Source organism: Alligator sinensis, unplaced genomic scaffold, assembly GCF_000455745.1.
Source record: "Alligator sinensis unplaced genomic scaffold, ASM45574v1 scaffold585_1, whole genome shotgun sequence".
In the NCBI taxonomy this organism is placed as follows: Eukaryota; Metazoa; Chordata; order Crocodylia; family Alligatoridae; genus Alligator; species Alligator sinensis.
The window spans coordinates 632,752-654,661 of record NW_005842530.1 but is presented as its reverse complement, the minus strand read 5'-3'; the positions used below and the strand labels follow the sequence as shown (position 1 = coordinate 654,661).

At 43.9% G+C, this 21,910-nt stretch overlaps 1 protein-coding gene across 2 annotated transcripts in view; it reads right to left on the bottom strand.

Annotated features, from left to right (window-relative positions):
• DGKI (diacylglycerol kinase iota) overlaps window positions 1–21,910 on the bottom strand; it is a 251,167-nt gene that overhangs the window by 186,328 nt on the left and 42,929 nt on the right. For both annotated transcript variants that reach the window (XM_025213468.1, XM_025213469.1), the window contains exon 2: window positions 3,682–3,790. In XM_025213468.1, coding sequence (XP_025069253.1) covers window positions 3,682–3,790 — 109 coding nt within the window. The remainder of the gene's footprint in view (window positions 1–3,681; window positions 3,791–21,910) is intronic.

The window sequence follows — 21,910 nt, the reverse complement described above, 5'->3', positions numbered from 1 at the left end:
ATCCTCTATTAAATGTGATGGTTTTTAGAGTAATATTAGTATAAATCTGTTATTTATCCATTAGGTCCTATAGGGTTAATTCCTGTTCAGCTATACAGGACTTTTCCATAAATGTGTACATCATGCAGCAGAGGATTAAAATAGCAACTGTCCATTCAGAGAATACACCTAAGAGTCCAAACCTGAATTTTGCTACTTATTTCAAAGTATGTTCATAGGTTCCTCAAAGGCCTTTTTAAAGCTGTGTTTTTCAACCCATGGGTTGTAACCCAAAAGTGGGTCACGAGAATATTTGAAAGGGTGGTGAGCAAGTCCCAGAAAAATGCACGAAAGCATGGGTTTCCCCTTCCAGAGCCTGTAAACAGTTGCTTGGGGTGATTGAAGGCAGCAGGTGCACATGTATGTGTGCATACAGCAGCATGTGCAGCCCCAGCAGCTGGATGCAAGTGAGTATATGGGGAGTGGAGGTTGGAGGTCCAGGGCTTGGGTGTCTAGGGGTGTGTGAGTGTGGAGGGGATGGGTATGTGAGGTGGGGACATGTGCCTGCCAGCACTGGGGGAAGATGGCCAGGTGCCAAGGCTGCATCAGGGCAGGGGGGGCAGGAGGGAAGGCATCTGCCCCTCCAGCAGGGAAGGGAGTGGGAGGGAGCTACGTAGCTGAGCCAGTGGCACCGAGACAGATGCCCATACTCACAGGGGCAGGGCAATCAGGAGACGCTGCTAGGGGGGCAGGAGGGGCTGTGACCAGGTTGCCTAGCATGGCATGGGAACCCCAGCCCAGGGCAGGGAAGGGTACCACAGGCCTCTCCTCCTCCTCCTCCTCCTCCTCCCTCTAGCCAATGCCAGGGCTGGACTCACTCCACTGCCATCCACATGAGCTGGAGCCGCTGGAGCCACTGCACTCCAGCCTAAGCAGGATAGGGCAGCTGGGGGTCCCCTCCAGCAGGGCTGGGGGGAGACAGGGGGCTGCAGGTTGGGAGTGATGAACACCAGCATGTCATAGAGGGGCAGGGGACTGTGAGTCGGGAGTGAGGGGCACCAGCAGGGCCAGGTGTCTGTGGCTTGGGACCAAGGGTCATCAGCAGAGACAGGGAGCGGTGGGTCAGGAATGAGGTGCACCAGCAGGGCTGAGGGCCAGAACTGTCCATCAATGTTCACAAATGGGTCCTGGTACAAAAATGGTTGAGAACCACTGTTTTAAAAGGATGTGTGTCATACAGCTATAGAGCTATGTGAATATCCCTTCAAACAATATATTGCAGAGATATGCACTACATACTGTTATGTGCTATTTGTATTACTGTAGCACTTAGGAGCCCTATAGACCACACAAGCACCAAATAGAAAGATGACCCCTGCTTCTAAAATAAAGATGAGACAACAAATAGATGAAGACAGAGAGCAGCATGAAACAATGAGACAATGTTGGCCAACATGATCACTAGAGGTATCAGTGCACCAGGAGCTGCTGACTAGTTTTTTGGAAGCATCAAAAAAAGGGAGAGTTTTAAGAAAGGATTGAGGAAGAATAATGAAGTAGCTTTACAGTTTATGGGTAGCTTCTCCCATGTCTTAGGGGCAGCATGATAAGAAGCACAAAGGCACTTATTTAAACATTTAATAATTGGACAATGGTAGCTGGCATCATGGACCAGTCACAGGTGGGAGTGATGCATAAGCTTTTGGGAGAATGCACACAGGACATCTTTGGGGTTGCTTTTATAACACGGGATGCCTTTCCCATGGGGGTGCAAAATGACACAGCTCAAGTTGGAGGGAGGAAGGCAGGCGATAAGACCTGACTACCACCACTGCTTTCCCCCACCACACAGCTGTGGTACAGTGAAAGCCCCCTTCCACCAGTGTCCATGCCATTCAACTGGGGCACAGCATGGACAGAGCTCCCTCTCCACCAGAGCCCCTGGTGGTACACTGCAGTGCAGTGCAGGGAGAATCCCCCCACCACCAAATGCCACCAAAGCCATAGCTCCAGGCTGGATCCAAAGTCTCCACAGGCTGGATCTGGCCCACAGGCCATAGGTTGCCAACCCGTATCTTATAGTACAAAATCACTTGCCTCAGAAAATTAAAGACAAGCCAAAGGGTGACAAAAGGCATAGCAAGTTTAAAAAATGCGACTGTATGAGACCAATGAAGCTAAGAATTTTTACACATGTGAGGAAAGAAAGGAAACCTCTACCATCACCTGGCACTTTATCAATGCATCTTACAGGGAGTAAGTAAAATTTTCCCCATTTTTCAAAATAGGAAAACAGAAGGACATTCAGGTGAAGCAACTCACCTGACCTCATCCAGGAAGCCGATGGCAGAGCTTAAAATAGAACTCAGGATTCCTGAGTCCCAAGCTAGTACCCCATACTACTTCTAATATGACAACCACAAATATCCTGCGTGGCGTTACTAATAATGAAGAACATGGACAGGGAATTATTTTCAGGTATCACCATAGACACATAAGGAAAGAAACATTTATTCTACTAGTTTAAGCAACACTTTTTGGCCATGATATCAGTTAGACACTGCAATATGTGACACAGAAGGTCTCTGAATCACCCTCAAGAGAAATACTAAAGGAAAGTTAGGACAGAACTGATGGAGCTGCTATAGACATTGTTAATACTGTCTTGTGGTAATGAAGGCAGAGAGACTAGTTGCAAAAATGTCCTTTCCAAGCATAACACAAATTAATCCAAATAACCTTTCAAAAATGTTCTGTATGTAACACCTCCCTAGAGCCATGAGTTCCACTGGCATACTTTTATGCGGGGTTATGTGAGCAGTCATGTGGGCAGGTGTGCGTTGTACAATGCTATGTTTCAAGAGTGAAGCTATGATTTAAACTACAATTCAGGAAGACACTGAAGTCTGCCTGTGTCTAATACATCATCTGAGCAGTCCCACTGACAGCAACAGGACAGGATTTGGGATTAAAGAAAAGTGGGTGTTTAAACCCCTTCCTGATTAGGTTCTAAAGGTTTCCTGAAGAACAAGATCTAGGTCTTTGTAAATCCAATACCTTTGGATTTTCCTTTGGCTCTCTCAAACTCTGGGGCAATTCAACTTTTTAACACTCTGCTCTGTGCTCACCTACAGATTTTAAAGTCAGAGGGGACTAGTGAGATCATCTAATTTAATCATTAGCCTCTGCAGTTGTGGCTGGGACAGAGAACACTATTGAGAAAGCCATCCAGTCTTGATATATAGATTATCTCTACCTAAAGCACAAAAACAGGTTCCAAAGGAAAGAAAAATCTCTCAAACACACAACACACACTTCATTGCCTGTGTGAGGGCTTGATCGTATCAGATGCTGAGCACTTGAGCAAGCAGCTCATAAAGGATATAGCTACATGCTTAACTTTAAACACATGCAGTCCTGTTGACTAATGGGAATATTCACATGCTTATGCACTCTGCTGGAACAAGGTTTGAGTTCTCAGCACCTCATAATGACCAGACCTAATGTAGCCAACATCAGCCCTCTTATTGCACCTAACTTATCCACACTCTTAAGACACCTCAAGACCCATCAATGAGCCATAGTAGAGATCATCCTTGAATTGAGGGATTGCTGATGACGATCCACACACAAATAAATGAAGGGTGACAGCACTGGCAGAAGATACTGTTCAGGTAAATTGCCATAAAAACAAACACCTACAGTCCATTCTAGTGCTGTTCGTGGCTCCTTCACAGGCCCATTGGAGACTGCGATGTTGAGGGAATGCACAGGGGCCAAGTGCTGGAGGCCTGACCTGGAGATTGCTTTCCTGCAAGGTGAAAAGAAAAAACAACAAACAGAGATAGATTTTTTTTTCTAGAAATCTGAAGAAGCAACATGTCTACATTTCAGTTTGGCTGAACTAGTGGTAGAAGTTATTTTGTACTGCTGAGAACAGGGAGAGCCCATGAGGAGTCAGAAAGAGCATAAGGAGAATGCAAAAGCAGCTTAGTAAAGGAACAAGGCAAGACTGATAGCCAAAAATGTTCTTATGCAGAGCAGTTACCCCCGCCACCCGCCACCCCAAACCCCCAGACTAGATGGCAAAAATCTACTGGGCCAAGCTTAGCATAGATTTTAAACAGAAATCCCTCTTCTTTGATATCAGGACTACTTGCCTCACTGAATATAAAATTACTTTTCTGAAAGGGATGAAAAGAGATCTTCAGAAAAGGAACACAATACACTGTGGTTTTTATTCAGACAACTGAGAGTGGAAAGTGTCTTCCAGCTCACCAGCAAAATACCTGACATAGAAAACTGATACTGTTGTGGTCAGGAAAATATCATACAGTGCCTTTTTGATGAATTACTTCAAGGAGACATTCCTGTCTCTTTCCCCATTACTTCATCTCTACCTCTTTGGGCTCTGTGTTGCAGAAATCCTCAAACTTAGAAGGATGTGACTCCCTGCAAATGCCATAGATGCTAGCTAAAGCATTAGTCAGAAGTCCTCCCAGGCTCCAAGGGCTGTGTACCCTTACACCAGACGCTCCCCACATCCTCCCAGCCCACCATGCAAGTTCAGCCTTAAATTCTGTCCCCTCCATTGACAGTTCACAAGCTGCTGCTATAACACTAGGCAGCCCTTGGACTGTAGGCTTATCAAAATTATTGCACTGCACACATCAGGACGGCATGGTCTCCTGGCAACAACTTAAAACATTTTATAGGCTCTTCCTTCAGCTAGACTGGTCAGAGCAGCAGGTGTAAGTATGTTGAGAAGAGTTCTCCTTTTGTGAGCCCAACACACACATCCTCCACAAAATGCAAAGACAAACTGTTTGTGTAACGTTCATTTTTGTAATAACATTCCCACAGTATAATGGCTATTTATAGAGTCGTCTAATAATGCAGCTATCCCACAGCAATTTACAATAAAGGTCAACAGAGCCAACAAAGACAATCCCGATCAGCCATCTGTTAAACAAATCTCATCACTCTACTATAAACACACGCTGCAGTGTGGGACAGATCCCATTCCACCTACCTGGTATTTAAATGGCACATAGGCATCTAAGCATCTAAGTGCAATGCTTTTCCCCCCTGTTTGAGTCCCTAAAAAGCCATTAATGCCTCTCCCCTTTGTTAGCCTTATGAACAAGTCACGAAAAGCTTCAAAGACCCATCCACCTTTTGCAATAACAGTTTTAAAAGCAGCATAGGACAGGATTGCACCTAGATGTCTTATTTGTGGCATAGGATCAGGCCCTATATGCCCACAGCAGATGAGCTCAGATGTCTTAGCACTCTGCATGCATGTGCTAGGAGTCAGATGGGGTGTATGAAAATATGATAAACATTCCCTCCTCCACCCTCAATACGATGCCCTGCTCTTGTACTAATATGCCATTTAACAAACACTCTGTCCATTCATAATACCCTTTTATGATCCAGGCCCCCTTTCTTCACCAAAGCATGCATTACTAATAGATTGGTAGTAAGGGAATTTTTTAAAACAGTTTACTTCTGACTAAATCCCTTCAGGAATGGGTGGGAACCAGAGGGAGGAAGCTCTCCCTAGCTAGTACAATCTATCCATGTAGCTGGGCTTTTGGTTGTAGCCATGTTGCAGGCATTTATAATACACATAATCTTCATGTCATGGTCAACAGACCTTAGTCTTCATAGTCTTCACCAAGATTACACAAAGGCCTTCAAAGAGATATAATTTACACAAAGTGCAGAAAGGTAGAATTAAAAATGCAAGAATTGTTATACAGAAAGCAGTTTCCAGTATTTGGCCTGTGTTTTTCTGTACCTCTTTTTGATTATTAGTGCTTGGGTATTTGCTTAAGAATACTGGCCCAGTCTTATCTCTTTGTGCTGCGCAGCCACTGGTCTAGCTTTCTGATACCACAATCTCTTTTAGTGAAATGGATTCAGTGTGATAATTTCTGCCCTCTCTCCTTAAGGGCAACAGCTACAAGTCAGTGGCTGTGGGATTCTGCAGATATAGTGACAGAAGAGAATTTCTACTCTGGATATAAATCCAGTTGGAAAAAGAATGAAAAAATAGTTTGCAGTTAATTATTGTAGAAAAAGTCCTGAAATCTGCTGCCATCCTAATTCACAGAATATAACTGCTTAAACTAGGGGCATAAAACTCTACTGAGCTCCCTGGGCTAGATGTGGAACATGGGTCTCCTCATGGATCAGATCTGCACTCACCTCTGACAGTGGGGCAAGCAGCATCAGAGAATCATGGGAATTAATTCAGTCATTGTTGATCTGTCACCATGAAAACGTGTCACCAGTGAAGCTCCATACCCTGAATTTTGGTGGCAGGTGCCATCCCCACTGAATTAGAAGAGTTTGCCATCCCATGGGTTTGATGACAGTTTTGCAAGCTGTTTCTCTGATGCATCTGGCTTAAACCATAGAACTGGGCTGAATAATGAAAACAAAGTATATATACCTACTTTCTGAATTTAAACATATTAGACACTTATACATGCGTAGGGAGGCTGCTGCAATACACTGTAAATCCAGACCAGATTAATTGAGTCTGCTAGAGCATGGAAATTAACACACCCCAAAAACCTCCAGCATCATGTATATCAGCGTTCCTGCCTTGAAAATGGTGGCATGGTGCTTTGAACTAAAGCTTGTCAAATAAGCTTTAGTCCACAGTGCCCCACTGCCATTTTTTCAGCACAGGGACGCTGATACATGTGATGCTCGAGTGCTTTTAATTATCACGGCTCAGTAATTAAAGCACCCCCCACCCCCTCCGAGCACGTCTATAAACGTTCATCAATACTCGCTAGTAATACTGTTGGCAATGAGACATTTGACCAGCTCTGGGGATAAGGTCTCCAGCTGGACACTAAATTCAGCAGAGACTTAAAAGGTAAATCTCTTTAATGAATAGCTATAGAGTTCCCAATGTCCGCCCCTGAACACAAATTCAAGCTACCATTAGAGATATGCAACCCTTCTGTAGTGAAATCAGAGACTTGGCCTGTCATGTGGGGACAGTCATGTGCAAACATCTTCCTTTTTCCTACACCTACAGCATACAGGTTTATAGTTTGACTCCAAAGCATACAAAACACAGATGATGATGATGTTCAGATTTGTTTGAAAACAAAACCTTAAAATGATCTCAGGTGTTGCAAGCCAGCAGGCACTATAACAAACACAACTGTTTGACAAATCCCGGTACAAGCGAAAATACTGAGTCTTGAACAGCCTCTTGTCAAGACTGGTCTGATGAGGAAAGCAACATAGAGTACCAGAAAACACACAGAGAAGATCTATGTTACATAGACCCAAGCCAAAAAGGGAGAAAAACAAAGTCTACAAGAGAGATAATCAATTGGCCTTCTAATTTAAGTAAAAATAAGGGCCATCCTGGAAAAAAAAAGAATCTGTGAAAATGTGCAAGACTGATGAAGTAAGAGGTGCCCTGTAAGCAGGTAGATTACTCTGAACAACAGATTAAAGTAACTATGACTTTTCTGATAGAAAGGTAATATGAATTACTTTCTATTAATGTTCCTAACAATCTATAATATTTCTTTCTTCCCTGAGAATGACAGCCACAGACTCTCCATCAAGTTGCACCCACAAAGCAAAAGTAATTAGTAATCATGTTATGAAAAAATAATAGGATAATTTATCTGTGTTTAGTTGAAAACGTCCCTTTTTGAATAATGGAGCAACAGATCCATTACAATGACTAATTCAGCCTGCTTGCAGCATGGGGGCAAAACCAGACCTGTCAATCACATGGAGTAGAGGAGTGTTCCCCCCCTGAAGTTTTGGTCTGTGGTTTGTAGCATGATAAATCATGAGCAATATTTTGCTAATTACTTTTCAGTTTTAGTCACTGGTAAGTTGTATTAGAATGTATTCTGGTGCACTTTTAAAACAACCTGTGCAAATGTGTATGTACATACATAAAGAACTCCATATGCCACCTGGAAAAGCAGTTTGATACTAATTTCATGGTTTATGTCATTAAGGAAATCCTGTAACAGAACAGTTAACCAATATGTGAAACTAAGAGAATTCTGATATCCAAGTTTAATAACTGCATTTTTTTAAAACAGCATTACATTTTCTTCTTCTTTTCACTGAGAAGTCAGGCGAGACTCAACCTACTTATTAGATCAAAGGATACATATTTGATAAGGGGGGATTTGAATTTATATCCCAGTCCTTGGTTTCACTGAGCCTCTTCCCTCCACCCCAGGCATATAAAAAATCCTCAGATGAGCTGTTTAAAGTGCAGATATGTGCCTGAATCCCCAAGAACCACAAAAAAGCAATTAGTCAATGGTATTCACCTCATTAACTTGTTCCCTTGGTGTTAAAAAACACCTATTTGGAAAAGAAAGGCTATTTTAGTAGTGCACATATTTAACAGACTGTACTAGTATTTTGCTTGTCACTTGCATTTAACTTACAATCAATCAATCTGGACAACTATGCAAATTTTTATTACCTTAACAAGTAAAATATACCCATTTGGCAATGGGCTTAATGCTCAAAAAATGCAGACATTGACTCTCAGTGCTACCCTAGTTATCCTAGGAAAACCATAAGCACCAGCAGCATGAGGCCACATATCAACAAAACCCAGCAGAACAGTGATTCTCAACCATGGTGCCCAGCACCCTAGGGTGCCACAAGATGCCTTTTAGGGCACCACAGTGCCCAATACCTGTGCAAGGAGGTACACACACTAGCTCCTCCTCTCCCCCAGCATTCTGCAAACAAGTGGCACCCACAGTTGCTCCAAGCAGTACACTCTGCCATAGGCAGGAGGGCAGATGTGGGACATCAAGGCATGCTTTTCAGCCCAGCTTGCCCCCCCCAACACACACACACTCCCGAACCCAACAGGAGGGCGTATGCGGGGCACATAGCTCTGGTTGCCACCGTGTGGGTCACAGAAGGAATAGGTGCAGTGATGGTGCCCACACTTGCCCCCTAAGCCTAAACTACACTGGAGAAGAGGGAAATACAGTACCTGTGTCCTAGTGTACTCAGGGTTGGGAGATTCTCCTTTGAATAATTCTAGGTCCCAGAGCACTGAGCCTGAACCAGAGTGGGGTGAAAGGAGATAAGCACTGTAATAAATGAACTAGTTTCTGAAATGGGGTGCTGCTAAATTCAGAGAAGTTACAGAGAGGTTCCTGGATTCTGAAAAGGTTGAAAACCATGGTTATAAAACCACTGTGTATGCACTTTATTCATGCAATTTGATGCTTCTGAAAGTCGTGGATAAATAACACTGGCTAAACTCTAGCATCATTAAGCTTTCCCCACAGAGCACTGCCGACTGATGCGCAGGAGTCCTGCTCCCTGCGGTTCTAACTTTGGATTCTGCACATGTACTCTTTGCTTTGTGCCTGACTAGACAATGATAATTCCATTTTGTGGCACCTTGGGAGGTTTAAAATTTTGCACAAAAGTAAACACAAACCTTTCAATCATTTTCACAAATGCTTCTACTCATGTACTGTTGCCAGCCTTGGCCATGTTCAAGGAGCCTAGGACAAGCTACAGAAGTGTGGCTAAGCAGAAGGCCCCAAAGCCTGGTTCTGAGTGATGGTAGCATGAACCTTTTCAGGTGCAACAACTAACTTGGTCAGCAGAGTAAAGGAAGCCATCCATATGTCTAACTAACCAAGTAATGAGATACAATTAAACAAAGCACAAGGCCTGAAAGAAGGCCATACATTAAATAATCCAAATACACTGTATCATAGCTTTATCTTAAAATATTAGTAGTAATAATTGATGTAACCAAATGTATTAGATGTTCTTTTGCTATGATAGATATATGTTTGTTAAGATGTTTGTAAAAAACAAAACAACCTTTTCAGAGAAGACCACAAACCATGGTAAAGAAGGAACAGTCCAGTGTTGAAAAGCATTCCACAATGGTTATTTTTCCAAGGATATAAATCCCAACTAACTGACGTCTTTCAAGTCCACAAGAGATCTGGTTCAGTCCAGTTCTAAAAGTTTCAGTGAAACGAAGAAATTTAAATTAAACCAATGAGAGATCATTTATTAGAATATTAGAACCAGCCATCTATAAATATTGGGCGTAGTCTGGAGGGAAATTTGGAGAACTCAGCAAATTCAAAAAGATCTGCTGCCAACCTTAGTGCCACCCTCCTCCCACCTCTCGAGTCTCCCCAGCTGGTATAGGCGAGAATCTACATTGTGCTGTCACAGGGAGCCAGACAGATGTTTGTTTTTATGTTTTGAAGTGCCACCAACTAAAAGATTGGGCTGTAGACCTGTTTCTGCCTCTTATCAGCAGCCCACCCACAAGGTTAACTGTAATCCAGGTAACAATACGTGTCACTGTTTGCATATCAGTGTTTTGGGCATGGGCCTGAGATGTTCAAATCCCTGCTTGGGCTAATTCAGAACACAGACCTTTATTTCATAGCTTGCCAAATCAAGCAGGGCAGGGGCTTTAAGCTTGGGTCCTCTCTCCTACCCAGGACCCTATCCAGCTATAATTTGTCTTCTGCCCTTCTTCCAAATGCCCCCCGCCCCCAATACAAAGACCTTCCAATAAAAGTTATGTGGAAATGAATGCATCTCAGTAAAACATTTCAGCTCTGTTCTCATTTTGAGAATCTCTGTTACAACCCTGTCTTTCTCTTGGGGAGACAATGATAATCAGGCAGTTAGTGTCCACTAGAGACTAACCTGGAGACGATGAAGCAAATTTCCACTTCTGATCTAATTAAGGATTGAAAGCAGGAACTCCAAAGGAGAAAGGGTTACTGCAGTACACCAGGTACCTGAATACCTGGGTTCTGCTAACAGTCTCCAAATCTTTGGGTACATATACAGACAAGGTTCCTTGGGTGAATTTGATATCTTTTATTAGACCAACCCAAATGGTTGGAGAATAGTTATTAAGCAAGCTTTTGGGTTCAAAAACCCTTCGTCAGGCTAAAGAAGTTTCAGCAGTTGGGTACATATAGGCATTCAGGGAGGTTAGACTGCATTAAAATGACCACCAGATCTAACTTTGTTTGTTCAGTTGCAGAGTTTACACTTAGATACCTCGGTTGATCTAAGTACGCACTGTACAAACTGTACAGAAGTTAGGGACAATTAGACTGGTGCAAAAATGGCTGACCCAGTCCAAGTTCAGTGTACCTCCAAGGTAGTCTAATTTAGATTGGATCCAGCAAGACCAATCTTACTGAACTTCTATACAATTCCCAGCGCAGCCCTGAGACTGGAAAAGCCTAGCCACTGTCCCCCACCCTAGGGCTACAATTTCCCAACCTACCCCCTGGCACCAGGCTATTTTTAGCCCCCACCTCCAGTCCCTCACCACCACCAAACACTAAGAAAATACTTAGATTTTTACTGTTGTCTCTGTGAACAAAATAATAAATTTGTTGTGATGAAAGCAACATAGAGATACTCAGTCAAAATGTGAGACAATGATGGGAATGTGAAAGGCACATGCACAGAATTAGATCCAACATCCAGGTTTACAGTGTGTCAAAAAACACTATGCTGTGCCCTGTAATTGGGCAGAACAGAGATTCTAACACACAGCAGAGACGTTTATAATATGAAGCAACCCGCTGTACAATACGGAGATGCCACTTTTCTTCTTCCTGCAGATGAATGGATGCCTTTGAAAAGGTCTGCAAATCTCTCCCAAGAAAGGTTTTTGGTTTTTTACTCCTTACTACCCAAAGAGCAGAGATAATAAGCTGCAGACCATTCTTATCAGCCCTTTCATACCAAGATGCTATTTTATACAAAACAGATAAACAAAAGAGGTAGCCTCTTGTGGGATCATAAGGAGCATTCACTCCCTTTTCTTATCATCCTTGGGTCATGAACGTGCATGATACCTGATTCTGTTTGATTAAGGAAAGGGTTAGGTGGGTTAGGTGCTGCACAATTTAAATCTCCATACCTACACAGTACAGATTAAGTCTACAGATGAAAATACTAGTCAGAGATATTTCAAACATACTCTTGACTTCAAGCTTTATGTTCATAGTACAGCACTCTGGGTCTCTTCCAGTCATTCTGAAGCAGCTGATTCCATCTCATACCATGCACATTTAAAGTTCCAATCCTTCTAGTATTTATTACCTAAAAAGTGATTTATGGACTCAATTACATCCTAATTTCTTGGTCCCTGTGTTCCCTCTTCTATCAAAAGGTCATCCTCTCTAAAATCAGTAAAGACACCTGCCTTCTTGCACTGGAGTCCTCATGAGGGTGCTCTGACATTAAGTATCCAGAAAAATTCTCTTGGCTTGATCATCACCCTTGTCTATCTAGAATCTGAAAGCAGTTTATTTAGGAAGGAAGAATTTCCCAAATGGAATCAAAGAAACTCTGTGTTGGCAAAGAAAGATTAGATCTAAAGAATCAGATAATCAAAAACTAAACCATAAGGCAAGGTTGGAGGAAGTTAAATCTCAGGACACTGGAATTCCGAGCTGTTTGCTAGACTAGAGGTTTGTAAATATAATTTAAAACCTGATTTATTCCATCCCATCCAATTAGGTAACCGTTCTTTTTCTCTTGATTTATTTATCCTGGTTTTATTATGAATGGGATTATATGATGTGATAGCAGGGGACTGGACTCTGGGTCCTACCACCCCTAGTTATGTTGCTGTTCCAGGGGAAATATGCATTAATTTGCTTTCCCTTCTCTGCACAGTAAAGGCAATCCTTTGAAAGATCCCAGCATGACAGGTATCACAACATTATTATTGTTGTATTTTTAGATCTGGGCCAGATGCCATTATTCAGTGGGGCTGCAGATATCAGGTCACCTAAACTGACTGTAAATGTTTTCAATTCCAGGGGCATAACTAGTGATTTTCATGCCCTTGGCAGAAATGCCAAAAGGGGGCAGAGGGTCCCAAGCTCCAAGAGGTCTTACCCAACCTTGACTGCTGCTACTGTAGCTTGGGCACCCTGCCCCGCTCCCCAACTAATGCCTGTGGTTGGTGCTCTGTTTGTACTCTCATTACAGTATTGTCAAATTCATATTGCAGAGGTTAACAAAAAGAGCCTAATAAGATGGGAAAAAAGTTAAGCTACTTTGACATACTATTACTGCTGCAGAGAATTAGGCAAAAGCAAAAAAATAGACATTTTCTAGCTTTCATATTTCAAGGTCATAAACAGAAGACTGCAAGAGATAACCTCAGTCACTGAATCATTATTGCAGGCAACTACATTGCATATTCACCTTTATCGAGACACATTTTAATACTAATGTGGTTACTTGTCCACACTCCTCCTGCCATAAGGCTGTTCCAGAACTTCATTTCCTCTGATGTCTAGAAACTTTCAACTTTTCAGTCTAAATGTATTCATTAATTAATTAAGATTTTTTCATTAACTTATCACCAAGGTTGTGTATGGATGTTCAAATGACATGGAAGAATTCTTCTGAGTTTGTTCTTCTGATAGAAAAACATACCCAGAGACCCCTGAACAGATATTTGAATGTTGAGCCCCTGAGGGACAGATAGTATACAGAACTGATGCTGTCAAGGGGCCCTGCACACACACCTCAGCATTTTCTATAGGCTCCCTCAGTCTGCCCAGTGACGGATGGCAGCAGTGCACAGGGCATCCCTGGTTGGCTGACCCAGACTGCTCAAAGCCAGCCTCTGTCCCCTAGCAGCACAATGAGGGATTGACGAGGGAGTGTGTTCTGCTTCCTGCTATGCTGGATTAGTCCTGAGTAAATCCTGCTGCAGCTGCTTTGTGCCTCTGAGCAGTGCCAGCCCTTGCTGTTCTGCTCCTTGTGCCTGTACCCAGGCCCCAGTGATCCCCATGCCCTTCCTAAGAAGCCTTCAACTGGGGATCAGGAACTAGACTGGGCTGGAGAAGCAGAGAAAGGGGACAGGCATAGGGATGTTCTGGCAGGGTGCCAGAGCATCTCCTTGGAGGACCCAGCCTCCAGTGCTTTTCACTGCTCCACTGTTTTTCAGCAGTTTTTTTTTTTTATACCAGGATTTCCTGGTATCAAATTTAGAGTCCACACTGCAAATATGCCACGTGTGCACAATAGGCATGTGCACACTCATCTGGACACACCCCAATGTTTTTCATTTGATCTTATCAAGACTACTAGCTAGCTGCAAGCCTTGAATTAGGTCAAAACAAAAAACCTTCACGTGAGTGGAGTTAAGGAGAGACTGAAGAGATGGTTGCTGAGTTTCTAAAGTGTCTAGAATCTATACAGTGATTGTGATCATGAAATATAGTCATTGCTGGCTAGAGTAAACAATGACAAACATAGGAATTCTGCATAGAGGCCAACTGCAACATGTTCTGCAACTTGTTCAAACTAGTCTGGAAAGAGAAGCAGGTCAGAGTGCTAAAGTATTTCCCCAACACCATATCTGACCCAAGAATTCAGGCAGAGAATATTTTCAGGGTCCTGTATCTGGAACTCCTGCCATTTCAGGTGTAGATAGAAAACTGTTTACAGCAAATTGTAAATGAAGATAGTAAGCATATGATTATTTTATTTATTTTTATCATCTGCTAAAGAGAAGATATTGCAAGTATGGCAAAAGACCAGCTTGGCTTAGCAGGGAACTCTTTAGTAAACAAAATCACAAAAAGGAAGCTTATAAGAAGGGGAAACTTTGACAAGTAACTAGTAAAGAATATAAGAGCATTGCTTGGGCATGCAGGGATGAAATCAGGAAGGCCAAAAGGTAATTCGAGTTGCAGCTAGCAAGGGATGTGAAGGGTAACAAGAAGGGTTTCTACAAGTATGTCGGTAGCAGGAGGAGGATCAGGGAAAGTGTGGGTCCTTTACTGAATGTGGGAGGCAACACTGTGACAGAGGATACAGAAAAAGCTGAAGTGCTCAATGCCTTTTTTGCCTCAAGCTTTGCAGGCAAGGTCAGCTCCCAGATTACCGCACCAAGCAGCACGGTGTGGGGAGGCAGTGAGCAGCCCTCAGTGGTGAAAGAACAGAAAAGTTGGACATGTACAAGTCCATGGGGCCAGATGGGATGCACCTGAGGGTGCTGAGGAAGTTGGCTGAAGTGATTGCAGAGCTATTGGCCATCATCTTTGAAAAGTCATAGCACTCAGGAGAGGTCCCAGATGATTGGAAAACAGTAAACATAGTGCCCATATTTAAGAAAGGGGAAAAGGAGGATCCAGGGAACTACAGACCAGTCAGCCTCACCTCAGTCCCTGGAAAAATCATGGAGCAGATCCTCAAGGAATCCATTTCTAAGCCCTTGGAGGAAAAAAGGTTATTACAAGCAGTCAGCATGGAATCATGCCTGACCAACCTGATTGCCTTCTATGATGAGATGACTGGCTCTGTGGATTCAGGGAGACTGATGTGGTATACCTTGATTTTTAGCAAGCCTTTTGATACGGTCTCCTATAACATTCTCCCAGGCAAGCTAAGGAAGTATGAGCTGGATGAAAGAACTGTAAGGTGGATAGAAAACTGTCTGGAGCATCAGGTTCAGAGTAGCAATCAATGGCTTGATGTCTATTGGCAGCCAGTATCAAGTGGAGTGCCCCAGGGGTCAATCCTGGGGCCAGTTTTGTTCAATGTCTTCATCAATGACCTGGAAGATGGCACAGAGTGCACCATCAGCAAGTTTGCAGATGACACCAAGCTGCAGGGAGAAGTAAATATGCTGTAGGGTATGGCTAGGATTCAGAGTGACCTAGACAAATTGGAGGATTGGGCCAAAAGGAATCTCATGAGGTTCAACAAGGACAAGTGCAAAGTCCTGGACTGAGGACAGAACAATCCCATATACCAGTACAGACTGGGGGATGACTGACTGGGCAGCAGCTCTGCAGAAAATGACCTGGGGGTTCCAGTGGACAATAAGCTGAATATGAACCAGCAATCTGCCCTTGTTGCCAAGAATGCTAACAGCCAGTGGCAATGCGTAGGGGGTGCATGGGGGTGCCCGTGCACTCCCGAGAGCACTGGTACACCCCCTCACAGAGTCCGCTTAGGTGGCAGGCAGGTTGGGCAGGAGGGAGCACTGGTACCCTCCTCTGAGAGCACCGGTTGGGAAGTGGGGGCACCAGGAGAAGTGCCGCTGGCACTTCTGGGCGAGTCCCTGGCCCTTCCGGGCACACCGCTGGCACTTCCAGGCAGTGTTCTCTTAGATCCAGCTGACTGGTCGCTGTGGGGGCAAGTGCCCTCCCTGACTCAGGAGTCACCAGTCATGCATGCTAACAGCATACTGGGCTACATTGGTATGTTACCAGTAGGTCAAGGGAAGTGATTAGGGTCAAGGGAAGTGAGGTAACTTAATAGCAGCCTTCTACTACCTGAAGTGGGGTTCAAAAGAGGATGGAACTAGACTGTATTCAGTGGTGGCAGATGACAGAACAAGGAACAATGGTCTCAAGTTGTGGCAAGGGAAGTTTAGGTTAGATATTAGGAAGAATTTTCTCACTTGGAGGGTAATAAAACACCAGAACAGGTTACGCAGAGAGGTTGTGGAATCTCCATCCTTAGAGGTTTTCAAAACTCAACCAGACAAAGCTTTGGCTGGGATGATCTAGTTGGGGATGGTCCTGCTTTGAGCAGGGGGTTGGACAAGATGACCTACTGACGTCCCTTCTAACCCTAACTTTCTATGTTCCTATGATTTAAATGGTACAAATGAAATGACATCCTTCCTTGCATGGATGCATACTACTCAGCCTACATGAAGAACATATAAAACGTATTTTTTCAGGAGAATATTTTTTAAATGGAAGAGACTGCTTTTTTCCCCAGAAGCTGGTTGGTAGCATAAAATGTACTTTTGATTTTGAGACCAAACATCCAGAGAAATGAAATAGTCAGCAATTTAGGAACCAAAAAAATAGAAATGAAATAAATGACAAGTGATTTTTTTGTCTTGACACTATAACTGGAGATGTTTTCCTGCCTGTCTTTAAAATGTCAGCATTCTGATAGTGCTTTTTTATTTTAATCTAACTTTAAACAGCGAGACTAGCAGGCCCGATCTTCAATTGGCATCTGTCATTTTATACCAGCTGAAATATTGTTATGATTTAAGAATGATACAACTACATACAAACTGTGTGATGGAGTAATTTGGATTTTCTTCTTTTCTGCTAATCCAAAGTGTTTACTTTTTTTTATACTGGGCACAATTTAGACTACAAATGTGGAAATTTCATTACAGTTTTCACATGCATCTCTAATTGCTCCTCTATATTCTCTAATTTCTCTTTTCCTTTAAAGAAAATTGGGCATTTGTTCTAGCCTATTCATTTATACGTTTTCAGTTTACTAAAAATAGAAGGCCAACACAAACTAACTACAAGTAAAACAGACTCCCTTCTCTTTTTAAACACAGAAACAAGAATAGAAAAAGGTAACAATTAGTTTCCCTATGCAGCACAGAAATACTTTAAGATTTTTTTTTAAAACAAATTCATGAGAAAGTCTTAATTGCTATTCTGGTATAAGCATAACCATAAAACAGATGGTAACAAAATAACTGTACAAGAAACAAGCTCTTTTCTTGATTGCTCAAGATGCTTTTAAATAGGGGTGTCAAAGATATGGCTCGTGGGCTGGATCTGGCTGACAGAATCACATCATCCAGCCTCCAATGATGGCCCCCATGGCACCAGTCTAGGACCGCCCCCACTGGCATGCTGGATGCAAACCCCTGGTGCCTGATCCAGCCTGTCTGGGACTGTGCCATACATAGTACCTCCTCTGGCCAGTTCAGGACACAAGAACAACACAGCACCCACTCCAGCTGGCCCAGGGTGGGCCCAGCATGCAGTATGGGTCCTGGAGCGGGCAGTGCATAAGGCACAGTCCCAGACCAGCCAGAACAGGTGCTAAATCTGACATGTGGGGGGGTACACTTTGTGTATCCTCTGCATGCCAGATTTGCATGCCTCATGTCCTGATCCAGCCAGAGCAGAGCACATGGAGGTGCAGGCCTGGACCAGCTGGAGCAAGTGCCATGGATGCTGCATCTGTCATGCAGAGGTGGAAGAAGTCCACGGATCCAACCCATAGGCCGGCCCTCCACCATTTATCCAGCCTGTGGACGGGTCTGTAACAGGAAACTCTAGCCCTGCTACTAGGAAACAGAGCAGCCCCTTTAAGACCAGAGTCTTTAGAGCACAGCCTTCCAGCAGAGCAGTGGTTAAAGGATAGCCCTGCAGACCAGTCAGCTGACTGGGGCTGTCACATGACTGGGTGAGAGCTCAGGCCAGAGCTATATAAAATCTGGGCTGAGCTAGCCACATGGCCCAGCCCAGGCTGTGGCAGAGGGTGGACTCCTGAAGGCTCCAGGAAGCTGTGAAGCAGCCCTGCAAGTGAGAGCACCAAGCAGAGTGACCCAGAGACATGAAGCCATGGGAAAGCAGGCTAAATACCCCTATTTTTTTTTCTTTGTTATAGCTCAGGGACTTAGTGTTTATGTTGCAGCTTAAAGCGGTGGTTTGCAGCTGAGGCTGTAGGGGAGGTGGAGGCCTCATTAGCACCCACAGGGTTGCAGCTATAGGGGCCAGAGAGCCTGGTGCCACAGGAGTGCAGCTATGGGCCAGGGGCCCAGAGAAGAGAATACTGATTGAACCTAGTGCCTCAAAGCTGGACCCAACGCAGTGGGTCTGATGCTGGACAGCTTGGCTATATAAAAGGGGCAGAAGCTGTGTTGGCTGAGAGCCCAACAGAGTGAGCAGATAATGCAAATAACACCTGTGAGGCATGGGGCACGATAAGGGAAGGTTGGAGTCATGCAAATAGCCCTTCAGACAGGAGCTCATCACCTCCAGGTATTTGAGAGCCAAGACCAGATCTGAGAAGCCCTGGGGCAGCCTCCCTTTGAAGAACCCAAAGCAAGAACAAGTCATGGCAGGCGAGTGAAGGGGAAGTCTGTTCCCATAAGAACATTCAAAGTAAAGTGGGACTTGGGGGTGCCTCCAGGTGTTCTTGAATGCTCTGGCGATGGCACCCTGTTACAGGGTCACTTGCCACGTGAGCCAGATGAGCTGGATATTCTAAAACAGGGGTGGTCAAACTCAAGGCATGTCTCAGAATCACAAAATCTTAACAATATTCCAGGACAAGATTTCAAACAAGGGGCCGTAACAGGACACAAACCTTAATAAAAAGAAAATATACTTTATTGAGGCACACGTTCTCTTTCTTTGTGTCTTCACTGCTAGTACAGATATGTAAATTCTAAACAATCATTATTAAGGAAGAAAAAAAGCATAGATAAATTAACAAATTGATTGCCTATATTGTTCCTGACCAGTTTGTATCCAAAAGACCTGATGAAGAGTGTTTTGCATTTGGAAGCTTACCCAACTTTATCCCAACTACATAGTCGGTCCAATAAAAGATATCACCCTAAGAAATCCTTGCCTATCACATAATTTCTGGACCACCACAGGTACAGCTTCACTCTTAAACTAAATAAAAGTCTACATTTACTTTACAACACGATAATACTTGAAAAAAGGCCAAGAGGTACACAGTCCTGGCTACCAATCATGATTCCTAAACAGGCCTCACTGAGTTTAAGCCCTGCAAGTCTTCCCTCCTGAAACTGAGACTAGTACAAACACAGGCAGGAAATAGCCTACTTAAACATCTGATATCAAGCATAACAAGAGCAAAGGGGGGTTAACATAAATTACCATGACAGATATATGTTTTTGGTTAAAATTTAGGTTGTCCTAGTTTATCCAGGACTACAATACTGGATTGGGGTCAGTCGGCAGCCTCTAAATCTCTCCAAGTCTACCTTGTCCTTTCTGGCCTGCATCCCCTACCAGGGAACTGGGCCATTCTGCTGGGTGGTGGTCAGAGGTTGGTGTCCCATTTTACCTCTGGTTAGCTTCATGCGGCCACATTAATTTATCAGCTTTGATTCTTTCATTGTTTTAAGTTCAGCTTCATTCCTTTGTACATTTCTATTACCTCATCTTTTTTGAACTGCTCATAACTCATTTTTCTGACCTGTCTTTCCAAACAATTTGAAAGATCTGCTTTCATTCTAAAGCAAAGCAGTTTAGCTCCTTGCAAAATGTTTCACTCCTCTCTACTCTTCTCACTTACTACCACAAATGCATTCAAACCCAAGTAGAGTCACAGTGTTGTGTTAATCCAAAGGCACTTAAGATATGAGACTCTGCAGTCCACTACCCTACGCCTCAATACCACTATTGAGATTTTCCAACCTTTGCCTATCATTTATGCATGCTCCCCTAGAGTCACTCTCCCCCCATCATTACTCAATTTATCGTTTCATTCTTCAAAGACATGTAACAGGTAAACTAAGGAATATAGGCTTTGCCCAGGATCCTTGTAAACAGAAATTTAACTCCTATCTTAACCACCAGAGAGTCACAAATCCATGCACACACACCTAAATGCAATCCTACCTTCAGTGTCTTCAACATACCAAAGAGTCCTTGGATTTAGTCAGTGTCTTTAAGGGAAATTCAAAACCTTTCCAACCCCAAAGTCCTCTGATGGAATCTTTCTGGTGAACAGACAGGATTCTGTGCCTAGAGGGTCTGTCACTTCTAAAAGTAGTCTCTGACACTTCCTGCTTCTCTTCACCCAGGCATTTCCATACCCATATAAAATTACTGAATACAGAGTCATTGAAAGCCAAGGGGTATGTGGCAGGGCACTGTTTGAGCCTGCCACTTTAAGGGCCTGGACCTGGCAGGTGCCTGATGAGGGCAGCCATTTTGAATCTGGGGCTGCCCATATAAACAGGGCAGTTCTGCTGTTGGAGGCCAGGCAACAACATCGCCTGGCTGGAGAGCTGCTGGTTTTATCTGGAGGTAAGGGAGGAGCTGTAGGGGATGGTCAGGAGGCTCCTGGTCCTGCGCATGACCTAAAACTGCACCCTGCCAGGAGTGGGTGGCCTGGTGAGGCTCTCAGTGGCACGGGAGCCCCCAGGAAATGCCAGGCCAGTTACCACCCCGGTAAAAGGTGGGTCAGGGCACCTTAACACCAGCTCCCACAACCAGGTGGGTTACCCCTTGTTTGGAGGGCCTGGAGGGTGGACCCCCAGAGAGAGGGAAAAGGCCATAGACTCAGGCCTGTCTGGACTTCCCCTGACTGGTCAATGCTGGGGCCAGGACCGGAAGGGTCAAAGGGTGGGGGCCGGTGATGATGATAACATCGAGATGCCATCAGTGAGGCTTGGGCTGCAGTGTAAGGGAGGAATTGAGCCGCAGATAGCGCCCCCTGGCATCAGGGCAGAAAATGGGCAGCCTCCCACTTAATTATATCAATGAACTAATTAACAACAAGGCGTGGTGGGAGAGAAGGTGGGCGGTTAGCCCAGAAACAGGTGGGTGGGCCACAGTGAGATCAGCCCCGATCAGGCCTCCTGTTACAGGGTAGCAACCCCATTGTTTCTAGAAGGAGAAAGCTATACAATGTTCCAATGTTGATGACTTGCCAGATATGGGGTGTGGGTACCCCACTTGCTAACACCCATATCATTTATATCTATTTTGTTCACTGATGTAAAATACATCCCAATTCAGAGCAGACAGATAATCAGGTACACAGGTATCCCAGGGTAGTTCCTACAGTAAACACTCTTACCTTGCCAACAGGTATTGACAAGGGATTGAATAAATGGTTACCCCAAAATAACTGTAGTCTCAGAACATCTACAGCTGTTTAGCTTACAACAGTATATTTTTACAGCTGTATTTTTCATGGGGTAACTCTATACTAGCTTCTGGTTGGTTACATCAGTCTAGAATTCCACATGATCTATCTGCTCCTTTTTTACGTGAGCATATACATGTCGGCATCCAGGTGCACAGTGTGTTCCAGATGCAAACTGTAAGTTTTATTCCAAGTGGAAGGTTACAAACAAATATTATTCATA